Source organism: Leuresthes tenuis, unplaced genomic scaffold, assembly GCF_036924035.1.
Source record: "Leuresthes tenuis unplaced genomic scaffold, fLeuTen1.0.hap1 SCAF_22, whole genome shotgun sequence".
Classification (NCBI taxonomy): Eukaryota; Metazoa; Chordata; class Actinopteri; order Atheriniformes; family Atherinopsidae; genus Leuresthes; species Leuresthes tenuis.
This window is the reverse complement of record NW_027325376.1, coordinates 17,814,318-17,827,973: the sequence shown is the minus strand read 5'-3', so window position 1 is coordinate 17,827,973 and position 13,656 is coordinate 17,814,318. Positions and strand designations below refer to the sequence as shown.

General features: G+C 41.1%; 1 protein-coding gene across 1 annotated transcript; it reads right to left on the bottom strand.

Annotated features, from left to right (window-relative positions):
• Positions 1 to 126: 126 nt before the first annotated feature.
• LOC140282097 (uncharacterized) lies at positions 127 to 13,425 on the bottom strand. The gene is made up of 7 exons (XM_072376656.1): positions 13,037 to 13,425; positions 9,282 to 9,611; positions 7,147 to 7,360; positions 6,897 to 6,961; positions 5,134 to 5,250; positions 4,757 to 4,801; positions 127 to 2,035 (listed from the first exon to the last, which is right to left on the bottom strand). Exons 1-7 carry the CDS (start codon positions 13,128 to 13,130, stop codon positions 1,341 to 1,343), a joined length of 1,560 nt encoding a protein of 519 aa, XP_072232757.1. The 5' UTR covers positions 13,131 to 13,425; the 3' UTR covers positions 127 to 1,340.
• Between the last annotated feature and the right edge of the window lie 231 nt (positions 13,426 to 13,656).

The following is a 13,656-nucleotide window of genomic DNA, read 5'->3' as shown; positions in this document are numbered from 1 at the left end:
TTGGACTGAATATGTAAAAACAGCCTAAATCACAACACAGTGTACTTCAAAGATATTCAAGTCTCATAAATAGTTCAACCTTTTGAGAAGCAGTCATACAAACAGAGGCGCAGACACATCAAATGATACAATTTCACAATTTATTCACCAGGGGGTGCTCATTGTCTATTTAACAAGTTTCCCAAAAGAGCATCTTCTTCACACCAACATAATATAACAGTTGAAATGCACTGTTACAGTAAGAAGCCACAATACAAAATTCACCAAATCTTGGTATGAAACGTCAGAAAAATAACATCTTTGACAAACACTAACATAACAGCACTAAATAACAATTAGTATCAAAACAATAACATCTGTAGTCGAGCGTACAAAAAGTACTTTTAGTATAAAAAAAGTTTATAATTGTTTAGTATTTCTTTTTGATTAAATATGGATAAACAGCACTTATTATTCCCTTTTGTACCCTTACATGACATATACTTACTTTTTGTCTGTATCAAAAACTGTGTTCCTAAAAGTGTGTTATATTAAATCTGTTGCAATCTGAAAAGTTTAAATACAAATACTGTTATGTCTGACGTGGCAAATCAATTAGCTGATCAATGAATCTGACAATCCGGTCATTTTTGAATGTGAAGCTAATCTCAACACGTCACCATATATTTAAATAGTTCGTACTTATCTAGCACTCTCCAGTCTTGTTTTAGGTTCTATACAGAACACACTGAAAACAGTTCAAATTCAGCACTAAACACTGGTTTACATTCATTTATCAATTTTAACTTAATGCAATACTTTTAATGCTGTACAACAGTTACCCCGCCCTTTTTTGCAGGGGGCCTGGAGCCTATCCCAGCCGTCATTGGGCGAGTGGTACCCAGAGAGAATGTTTTTCCCATGTAGGTATGGGTTCTCTCCGGATACTCCAGCTTCCTCCCACCACCCAAAAACATGCATGTTAGATTAATTGGGGACTCTAAATTGACCCTAGGAGTGAGTGTGAGTGTGCATGGTTGTTTGTCTCCGTGAGGCCCTTTTATGGACTGATGACCTGTCCAGGGTGTACCCTGCCTCCCGCCCAAAAGCAGCTGTGATAGGCTCCAGCCTGCAGCCGTGTGAGCCTCAGTTGTGTTAAGCAGGTGTAGAAAATCGTTGTACGGATGAAAGTTCAAGCACCAGAAACACAGTTTAAGTGCACTTTACATCTATGATGCAAACCTTTTTAGGAACCACCAAAAGTCCCCTCCAATGATCGTTGAGAATAATCCTCTTTAGTTATTGTGTTGAATATGTGAAAGATGTATAAAATCATCTTATCCCATTTTAGTCGGCACTTCTCATTTGATCAGCTGCTCAGATTCTTCTGATAAATTTCCCAGAATACTGAAGCGGTTCCCAGATATGCTGCTTCTACGCTGAGGCTTTGTAGAAAGCTGGGGCAGAGAGATACTCTTAGAACGGACAAAACCGGTTCCCTTTGCAGCAGCAGCAGAAGGAAAGCTGGATGAACCACCAGGAGCAGCACCTGGAGCAGCACCTGGAGCAGCACCTGGGGCAGCACCTGGAGCAGCACCTGGAGCAGCACCTGGAGCAGCACCTGGAGCAGCACCTGGAGCAGCACCTGGAGCAGCACCTGGAGCAGCACCTGGAGCAGCACCTATCTGAAGAACAGGAGCACTCCCATCACCGTCTTTTCTTATGATTCGACCAGGTGTCTGGTTTTGTCTTGAAATGGCTGGTGTAGATTCTTCTGTCTTTGGTAAGTTGTCATGTTTTGGAAGGTTCCTTGTTGATGAAGCATAAGATTTGGACTCATTCATAGACTGGCTGCGCTGCAAGACAGGATTCTGTTTAGGCAGGAGCTCAACTCTTGCAGTTAGATGGTAGATCGTCTGTTCTCTCTCAGACAGGATCGACCTCAGTTTTTCAATTTCTCTCTGCAACTCAGCATTTACAACATTGTTAGCCTGGTTCCTACAAGTTTGACCATGACCAGGTGACTGTCCTGACTGAGGCGATATCTGTCCCGCCGCTATGTGAAAACAGGAAAAAAAAAAAAGACATTTACGATTAAGGGATAACATTTTGAATACAATATAACATTAATTCAACACTTGTGCTGTTTGTTTTAGAATTAGAGCTCCTAACCGCCTCATTGAAAATGAAACCTTTATGTCACCAACACATTCAAAGCGTTTCTACATTTTTATAGTCCTCATAGGCCGACCGTGGCTATATAAACTCTATAAAATTTCCTGAATTTTTGTGCTTTAAGCCCTGCCGTCCACCACCATTGGACCATCAGCAGCAGTCTTTCTGTGGCTCTAAATCAAATTTAAGTTCATGAAATCCCAGTTATAATTATGAGTCTATATCATGGGGTCGCTTGCCAACATGCTCATATTGTGGTGAAAGCTTCTATGGCACACAAAGTTTCTCTTGTTAGCAAGTGTTAACATAAAAAAAAAGGTCTAAACAAGATGAGGCTCGTGCTTCACTTGAAGGTGGGTATTTTGTTGAAATAAAAAGAAACTTTGTGGCATAAACACCCCAGCTGCTAGCCTGCTAATCGTGAGACAGAAGAGAGGATGATTGTGTCTAGATGTGGACTGGAGATAAAAATTTCCAGCGGCCCTGATTATCATTTATTGAATGTCTTGTTAAATAAATATACATTCACCTCTGTTGAAAAAGGAGTGGTTAAATGACCAGTTGGTGGTCGTATGTTAGCTCAGGTTTATTGCCTATCAATCTATGCTATCAATAGAAGTTTTGGGCTATTTTTATGGAGGTAATATGTCGCCATCTCTTGGTGAATTTAATTCATAACAGTTATAAACGATTAGATAAAATAAGAAATCCTTTATTTGACCTACAATGGAACGTTCTGCGCATTCTCGAGATTTTTTCCCGCGATCGTCACCCAGATGTTGAAGGAGACGATATTACTGTTGTTGTCGCAGCTGTCAGAAACAAACAAACAACGCGATGGAGAATGCGTTGTTGTGCATGGCGTTTGTGCCATAACCAGCTCATCACAAATGTAGAGAGACGTAGCTTCATCTTGCTCTTCGTTCGCCATTTTTCTCGAATGCCTTAGTTTTGTTGTTGTTGGTGGTGAAGACGTAAACCGGAAGTGGCTCTATTAGCGATAGTTAAGATGGGTACAGCGTCTTATCTACTGTGGTATTACATGCTTTGTGCCAGTGATTCAATTCATTCACCACCATGTAACAAAGGATAATTATCCTTACTCAGATAAGGATCATAACCCAACTATAGCTATAATCGAGTTAATCTAATCATGTAAACCCACTGACTGTAAGACAGATTTGAGACATTTACTGAGGTGAAGGAGAAATTTGATATGCAGCTTCATTTCAGACAGCTTCAAGGGATGCCCAAAGACACCTTGCAGAAACACTGCACCAAGGTGGAGAAGACATTCAGTGCGGTTACATGCGGGCAATCGGATCGGATTAATGGCTAAATTACAATAAGATCGAGTTATTCAGCTCATGTAACAAGCTTAATCCAACAAGAAATCGAATCGGATCAGGTTACTTGCGATCAAATTAAGACCCCGGGATAACTCGATCTGTTTGCCCACTTAACGTGCCTGGAGACGACAGTGGATTGGATCGAGGGTTCTGCGCATGCTCGAGATTTTTTCCCGGGATCGTCACCCGGATGTCGAAGGAGACGATATTACTGTTGTTGTCGCCACTGTCAGAAAGAAACAAACAACGCGATGGAGAATGCGTTGTTGTGCATTGCGTTTGTGCCATAACCAGCTCATCACAAATGTAGAGGGACGTAGCTTCATCTTGCTCTTCGTTCACCATCTTTCTCGAATGCCTTAGTTTTGTTGGTGGTGGTGAAGACGTCAACTGGAAATGGCTCTATTAGCAATAGTTGAAATGGGTACAGCGCCACTTATCTACTGCGGTATTGCATTCTTTGTGCCAGTGATTCGATTCATTCACTGCCATGTAACAAAGGATAATTACCCTTGCTCAGATAAGGAGCACAATCCAAATAGCTATAATAGAGTTAATCTCATCATGTAGACCCACTGAGTGACTGCATAGGGAGAGTCTGATATTGATGGTGCAGAGATAGCCTAGGAAATCATGAACTGCCAACACAAACAACTGCTCTGGAGATGTTGTCATTTCTCAATGAAAATTGTTTGCAGGAGCTGTATCCAAATCTATGGATTGCCCTCTGCATTGCATTGTTACAGTTTCCTCTGCTGAGCGAAGCTTTTCAAAACTGAAGCTCACCAATGGCGCACAAACGCTTGAGTGGCCTGGCTATCATAAGCATCAACTCAGAAGTGGCACAGCAGCTGTCATAAGATGATCTCATTGATGACTTTGGGGGGGGGGCTCAAAATAAAATTCTGCTTTGGGCCCCAGTTTGGCCAGGGGCCAGCCCTGCACAAAGCTCTTTCAATCCACTATTGAGCAAGTTTCTTAGCTTGGATGCCTACTACAATCACTTTTTTTCTACTGAAAGGGCCGACAGTGGTTAAAGGCCTCTTAAATCTGAGTCTTTTTTTTTTTTTTTGTCCTATGTGATGTGAAATCAAATAACAACCAACACGATGATGTGATAATCTTCCATTTTGACAGGCATTCTCTGAAATTCAACATCTTTTTTTTTTTTTTAAGTACTTAAATGTAGCAAATCTGTCAATCTGTAAACAGCAGGAATCAGGAGATTCTGTAACACCACGAGCAGATCTTACCTGATATGCGTAAATCAGGCGATTTGGACGTACGCCTGGTACACTCTGCAAATCAAAGGAAAATTTATAGGCATCTGTATTGACAGCAAGCTTTTGGATAAGAGCATTTTTTAGGTTAAGGTTAACAAGTTGTAGGGAGCAACATATGCATTTGTAATATTCAGTGTTCTGTGTGACCGGAGCCATTTTGAGGCTTCTTTTTCTCCTCTGAAAAGAACACATTTTAAGGTGTCATGTTATTGTATAACAAATGGTGGTAAGATTGACATTTTCACCAAATTAGCCAATTAATCAGGAAAAACAACTTTTGATAACAAAACAAAATGCCCTCTCCTGCTTTGTGTACAACTGTTGCAGACTAACTGTTGCAGACTTACCATTGTAGACAAAGATCTTGCATGAAAGACAAACTGCAAAAGCAATGCCACATATTGCAAGCGTCAAAATAACTGCGGCTACAATCCAGGCAGTACAAGAGCACCTGAAGCAACCAACTGAAATGATTCAAAGAAAAAAACACAACACCAACATGTCAATTTTAGAACAGGTATAATATAAATGTTGCTGTACTTATTTTTTCTCCATCTGTAATTAGTTGAAAATTATCAGCCGTGAGCTGTCATTTTTGTCATTTTATGTGGTTATTGCTGCTGGCAGAAAATATCTCCTGCATGAACACATTCTGTTCTCTAAAAGTTGTTGTGTACAGCAGGTGTGGACAACTGTCCTTTATACTCAGCAGCTCTATAGGCTGCAGATCAGTGCCCAGCACAGAGCCGGCCTCCTTTATCAGCTTGTTCAGTTCCTTTGCTGCTCCAACAGGTGGCTGCAAAGTACACTGCATTCTCCACCACAGACTCCTAGGAGATACGCAGCGCCTTGGTGCAGACATTGACGGCATTCTGACTTCTATTCTGAACTTATTCTAATCTTTGAATTTCCCCCACTGGGGAATGAATAAAGTATTTTTATATTCTATTCTATTCTGTCCCTTTTTGTAAACTTCCTCTATGCTGCATTTCCAGTTCAGTCTGTTGTCCGTGAACACCCTGCTATCTGGAGTCATCTGAGTATTTCTGGAGATAACAGGACGCTTTAGATGTACCGTATTTTCCGGACTATAAGTCACACTTAGTCTGGTGCGACTTATATATCAAAATATATATAATTTAACAGGTTTTTAAATGTTAATTCATACTGACAGACATGAACCAATGAGAACACTTGAGGACACTCTAGGCTTGTGACTATATGCTGCTCCTGTACCACTGAAAATATTAACTGAAACATTGACATTAAAGACAACTGAGACAGAAAATCCTGTTCTGCAGATTACAAACTGCAGGTAGTGAAATATGCAGCGGAACAAGGAGCAGAAAGAAAGTTTGGAGTGAGGGACTGGCGAAAAGCAGAGGTTAATCTAACTGCAATGAAGAAAACAAAGGAAGCTAATCGCGGGCTGAAAGCAAGATGGCCAGAGCTGGAGGAACGAGTCCACAGGTGGGTACTTGAACAACGTACTGGAGGGAGAGGCTTGTCAACGGTGCAGTTACGTCTCCGCCCCCTGTTACTTGCCAAGTAGAGGAATATAAATGACTTTGCAGGCGGGCCTTCTTGGTGTTACTGCTTCTCTACCAGAGCATGGAAACTGCCAGCAGACTTAAAGGCCAAAGTCAACAGTCTCCGTGAGTTCATTGAAAAGCAGGTCTTGGATTTTGTGCAATAAATTTCTAAATAAATGCTACTTATAGTTCGGTGCGACTCACATATGTTTGTTTTTTTACTTCCATTCCTGTTCTCCCTTCAACCTTAAGAGCTGTGATCGCTTTCATCCCGGACCGCACATCTCTCACATCGGCTTGCTGAATTTCTAATTACACTCGTCATTAAATACTATTACAGAGTAATCCATTAACAATCAAAATACTTGACAAAATCATTTCTTTACATTTAGAAAATACGACTATAATCGTAAAAAACAGCTTACCAACAATGAGAGAAACAACACCTGTAACTGTGACACTATTGTTGATTTACATGAAGAACAAAGAAAACCGAATAACAGTGTTTAACAGACTAGCAGGAACAGTTAAAGCATGAACATCAATACATGTTATAGGTAATCCAAGCTCAAATGTACCTGGAATAAAGATCTCCGTTTCCCTGGTCTGGCTGGTCTGCTTCTGGTACACTTTGCAGGTAACCCTGTGATGAAAAGACACAACTGCATGTTTGAGTTGTTGGTATTCTCAAAGAAAATATGACAGCATGCGCACTGATCACTGTGAAAAGATTTTGTTTGCCTACATGGAAATAGGAGCTCAGGAAGAGCAGAGAGAGACGGATAAATCTTTAAAGTTTTAATACTGAGTAAGAAACTGAAATGAGACCTCTTGATGGCATTCTGCAAGATGGCTCTCCTTTTGATGGTGCAGCATTTCCCCCCATTCACATCTCTGTGTGGCTTTTCAGCACTGATCTCGATCTCTTGGTCATCAAGGAACACGATCTCAGACTCTGGGGACCCGCATGCTGCCTCGCACTGTAGGGTCACGCTATCACCGTCACTCTGAACAAACTGGAGCTTCGGCTCAGACACATCGCCTGCAAAGACATGGTTCCAATAGTTCTGTCAGGATTTGTGCGGAACACATTTTTCATATCACTGAGGACAACGCCTCAACAGAACATACCAACTGAGCTTTGTAACAGATTTAAGCTGTTAAAGAGCTGCTTTTACCTTGAGGATTTTTCCCCAACATATCATGCAGGTTGAATTAACCTAAGGAATTCTTAAAAAGCCAATATGGCATTTTAGGAGGGCTTATTGTGACATTCGAATATCGATTGGCATACAAATGATCTTTTCCTGCTCATTGTTCTTCTCATTCATATTTTTTCATTGGGTTGAGGGAGGGAGGCATTTGAAATAATTGGCTGCTAACCCTACCTCACAGCTAGTGGAGTTAATCAATCAGTCTGATTCCTAATCTTTAAAACTCTTTTATTCTGTCATTCTCCCTTCAGGCTGACTTTCATGGAAAGTCCTGTTCTATCCTGTCCCCTACCCTTCATTCATGTCACCGTTTCACCTAGATGACACTTTTTTTTTTTTAAACACGTGTTGATGAGATCGTTTTACTCGATGATCTCTTAAATTCAAATCACAGATGTTTGGCTTTATATTTTGCACTCTAATGTTCTTATTTGATTAAAAGGCCCCAGTGAGGTCATTCGAAGAGGAAAACAGGTGATTCTGGTTTTGCAAATGTGTGCAATGTCTCGTTTTGTGATATACCGCACTTTACCAAGAAAAATCTTTTAGCCCCAGTCTGACTCCGGTTGTGATGCCACTTCACTGGTTGTGCTCACTGCTGTGTGTTCACGGTTGTACACATCAGACCGGGAAAAAAAATCTATCCAGTTTAAAACACGAGAAAACATGTTTTTCTTGCTGGGTTGACGAAAAACATAAACCGATATTGCATTCAATTGTTCAAAATTGAAATGATAGATCGTTGAAGGACACTACCCTAAATTTGAAGCGAAGTAAAAATGAAAAACCCTCACAAATCCCACCTAACACGCAGCTTCCCTTGCCACATGTCTACAGTCTCACCCTGTACCACAGTCATGAACCTCAGTTATCACTGCTTTACCAACACCCCCACCCACATTAGGAACCACAACAGCCCCTCCCTGATGTGGGTTGCAGCCTAATGTGAGATGTGCATGCAAAAATAGAACTATCAAACCGACATACTGATTATGTGCTGCTCTTAAAATCAGTGACCAAAGACGGTTATAATCACTGCTATGTTAAAACTTCACCTTTTTAATAACTTCTTGAGATGAAAATACAATATCATATATAATATAATACAATAAAAATCAACGTTTGTGATCATTTTTGTGTGATGGCATCTGTCTGGCCTGAAGAAATGTGGTGTTTGGGGGTGTCTGGGTGAGATGACTAAGTGTCTTCTTCTTTACCGAGTTCAATTACCCATTGAGACATCAAGTCACCAGGTGGTACTGAATTCTACACATCTGAATTTACTCAATAGCCCTGAAACAAAGCTGTGACTGTTTCATAGGTACATCAGATTTTCAGTACATCAGAAGTTTTCAAACTGTTCATTTTGGTTAAAGTTTTAAGTTTGTCTACTCAATAATACTTTATCTGATCGTCAGTCTGGTTTTGGAAAAATGCTTTACAACCACAGCAGCCCTAAAAATAGGAAAATAATTTATTGAATCTCTAAACAACAACCTGCGAGGTTGAGATGTGTGCAAACAGAATGTTTCACCTCTGGCCTGCTTGGTGCAACTAACAGTGTTCCCCTGAGGTCAATCCTGGGACCATTCCTATTTACTGCATATATCCACAGTCTTGATCAAAATGTTTCTAATGTAGATTTTCACTTTTATGCCAATGATACCGTCATATATTGCTTTGCACCTACACAGTCATCTGCAACCTGCATTCAATATATAGACAACCATTAAGTGTGATGGGACATACCGACAACAAGTTCCAGAGTTTTAACGACCCGTTTCCCCAACAGGCTCATGCACTGGTACGTCCCCGAATCGGATAGCTTCAAGTTGGAAATCCTCAGTGAGATGTTCCCGTTTTTCAGTTCGTTCATGATGAGATTAGTTCTATACTGGAAGTCTTTATTCTTCATCTCAAAGGTCTCACAGCCGTCACGGTAAAGGAAAATGACCTCTGGAGAGAGTCCTTTCTTCGACCACTCCACAGCGGGGATGTCATTGCTGAGAGGTGTACTGCAGGGCAGGATGACAGTTTCACCCACAGAGGCGGTTATTCGTTGTGATCCATCGGCTGAAGCTAAAGTAAAAAGGAAAATATATAATCAATACATCTGTCTGAATTAATTAGAATGTTTTCAGTGGGCCCATCCACAACCAGAGAATGAATTACCTTACCCAACAGAACTGTCACTGAGGGAAAATATGGAACCGTTGCAAACTAAATGATAGCTACCGCTATCACTCTCAGCTAAACTTTGTGTTTAACACTTATTAGCAAGTGTTAACATGCTAACAACAGAAACTTTGTGTGCCATAGAAGCTTTCACCACAATAGGAGCATGTTGGCAAGCTAGCATTAGCATTTAGCTCAAAGAGCAGAGGCAGAGAGTGGCTAGCTAAACTGCTGACTTGCATTGTGTATCTTGATGACTGGAGCTGCTTCCTTTAAGCAAAATGTTGTTTTTAAAGCTGCGCATCATTACAAAGCATTTTCTGCTCCAAAGTAGGGATGAAAGTGATGAGTGATCAAATTATTTTTTGAGAGGAAACGCATAAGATATTTAGCTACCCTCCCTAACCATGACAATCATAGCTAAATGCCCCAAAAGTTGTCACCCGAGCACTTGACATTATTTGTAGAGTTAGTAGTTTTATTGTTTTGTTATTTTCAGGCTATCATTTGGTTTTCACTCACAGTTTAATAAGTTTTGAACAAGCTCCTGGTCAGAGCTAGTCCCCCTATTAAGAGAGAGAGAAAGAAATTGGTAATGCTCATGTAAAATCTTTATAACAACACATATATATATATTTGCTAGTGGTGTCATTTCCAATCTTTTTTTTCCTTTTTTTAAATAAAAGGAGTCTGATTTGGACGCACAGTTTAACAGGACCCTACCTTGCAGCTTTCTGTTGGGCCAACATAAGCTTGCAACATGTCTGCTAATAGGCTGCATCTTTCACGGGTTTGAACCCAAACGCAGCACAGGCAGACAGGTAGTAAGTTGGTAATGACTTTTATTCAACACGGTAGGGAGATAAAGTTTATACAGCAGCTGGGGAAAAGTCTTGGCTCACAGCAATCCTCTGTGATTTCTGAGATGGAGCAAGACGGGTGTCGCTGACAGAAGGAAAGGCCAATAATAGGTCCAGTAAAGAGCTGTGTAGCCGCAGAGCCGAGTGGACGAATAAAAAACCCAGGAGGGAACAGGCAGAACTCGTGGTCTGAGGCAGAACTCGTGGTCTGAGACAGAAGACTGAGGTAACATCCAGGGCAGAGACAAAGCCGACAGGTCAGGGACAGGGTGATCAGTCTGGAAATGACCGCTGGAAAGTCTGGCATAGGACAATCTGGCACTGAGGAGATGGCAGGAGCAGGCTTAAATGCAGAGGCAGGTGCTGCCACAGGTGTAGGGAGTTGGCCTGATGAGTGGGGCCCAGCTGACTGGCAGAGTGAAGCAGAGACAGGTGAGTGGAAAAATACCAGCAGACAGGAGATGAGCAGACTGACAGTTTCCATTTTACACATCTCTGCAGGACACTGGCTGCATCAAAGTGGAGAATTATTTTTCCTATGAAGGTTTCAACTATAACTGTGCATAAAAGTACAAAGACACACGCAAAATAGAGTTTACAAGAATTTGTAAACTCCAGAGATCTGCCCAGCTCATGAGACAGTCGTCTTGATCTTACTGAATAACAGTGTTTCTTGTACCCACTGCCCTGCATGTTTTCGATGTTTCCCTTCTCCACCAAACCACTTCTCCAAACCTGATTCAAATGATCAGCTCATCATCAAGCTCTGCAGTGGCCTGATAAGGAGCCATTCATTTGAATCAGGTGTGTGGCTGTATGACAAGAGTTCTAGTTTGTGTGTGGGCAAACATTCATCCTGGCACATACAGATGTGTTGGCAGTGGTTCAAACATTTCAAACAGTTCAAAACATCCAAAAATGGCCCAAATAGTAGAATAAGAAAAAAAATTGCACATTTAGGAATATCCCTATTAGCATGCCTTTAAGCACGATTGTGTCAGTAATCATAGGTAGCAGCAGTAATATAAAATGATAATTACAAAAAAAAAACTAGCAATAAAACATACTCTTACATCATGAAACTGACTAATTTCATGTGGATGTCACTTTGATGTCCCCCCCCCCCCCCTTCCCTAAATATTGTTAATGACCAAGCACAACCCCAGCTGGGATCCTGGCAGAGGCACGTGTCCATGACAACAGTTTTTGCAGTATTGCAGGAACTGGAGCAGCAGCGCTGTTACATAACACTTCCAGTATTATTAGGCCCAGTTCAATTATTTGTGACTCTGCTTTAACACAGCGTCTCCTCAGAGAAATGCCAAAAAATGAGTCATGATTAAGTTCAAGTGCCGATATAACATGTTTTTAGTAACTTCCCGCTTAACACATAGTGCGGAGCTTAAATGGGGCATTCCTAACGTGCTCGTACTTGGGCTGTAACTATAGTGAAACGGGTGGAGCTATTCAAACCGACCACGTCACAGCGACTCTCGATGAAAACATGGAATAAACACGCAAAACACGCCTATGGAGGTTTGCCAGAACACTTTTTTGCAGATCAGGTTCAAAGGTTTTAAAGGTGCTTTTCTCCATCTCTTATACTTAGAAACAAAGAAGCTCAAGAAGAGCCTGAAGAAGAGTACTTAACCCAGAGTTAAAGGTTATGGGTCAGCAGTATTTGTCATTTTACGCACGAAATTAGCTTTCCATTCATGCAACATTAGTTTCACAAATGGTACACTTCTGGCCACACACCAAGGTAAATTGCTCCAATCTATTGCTGACCAACTCAGATTATTTGGAGCAGCTACTCTATTTTCCAAACCAATAGCTTATCAAAAAGCTGAAGTGTATTACCGAAACACATTAAATGTCAAGTTTGCATGGTGCGTTCGCGGATTAGAAGAAGAAAAATATTGAGGTTCACGTCAGTATTTAATCAGTTCAACTCTTCATCGTTCGATTTTAGTACAAGCTCACGACAAAAATCATCTTTGAATTCTCTGAAATACATTTTAACAAGAAATTTCACAAGTTCACCGCAGTTACAGTTACAGTCAAAAGCAGGAAGGGAACTGCTTTTGACGCGATGACGAAACTGACTCCCTGGCTCCCTTCATAAAAATTGGGACATATGTGAATCCTAAAAACCTGCTAATGCCTCTAAGGCGAGCTCCGAGGATCAGAATCTGACATTTTCTTCGATGTATCACAATCATAAACTTTTATATCTACATATCTAACATATAATATTCAATAATCATTTTCTGTTCGTGAATGCAACGTTTTCAACGCTTTTCAAGCCTTAAACGCAAATCGGGGCCTGGCCATACTGAAGACCAGTCTTCGTTTTTTTAGAATATGAAAGGATATTTCCGAAGCAATATGGGAAGTGAAGACAAAAAAAAGACTAATCAAAAGCCACAATAAAAAAAGAATAAATAAAAAACAAGACACGGAACTTACCGACACAAAACGACAAAAAGGCGACGGCAAGGAAGAGACGAAGGCCTCCCGATGTGCAGAACCTTGCCTGAGCCGAGAGGCAGCACGACGACATGTCAGGCAGACAGGCTTAGATAGGACTGGAACACGACGGAAAACAAAGACTGGACTCAAAAACTGAGACCTGGGAGTCCTACATGACTCGTTTTAATGGACAACCTGCGCCTCCTCAGTGTGGGATCTAATAACTACTTTCGTTTTCAGACAAGATCGGATTTCAACACTGCGCCGCCCCTGTGCGTCATTGAGATTCACTACAATACAGCGAAATGATAACTATTAGGCTCATTTTAAAATCCCCGGTTTTATTAATATATTGATAAAACGTTTAGCACCAAGACATGTTGTACAGGCTCTGCACTACTGCCTCTCTGTAGCATTCCCCAGCTGTGATGTCCCCATTTCAGCGCGGTTGAACCTACTGGAGATTATTAACAAGCAAAATAAATAAGAAAATGAGACCCAGGTCGATGCAAAGGCCCGTGGCAGTCAGAATCCTACAGCCTCTCAATAAAAAGCATGATTAACCCACTGTCAAAGTATCTGTCGCGGGGAAAAATAGCTTTTCTGAGGCCTACATC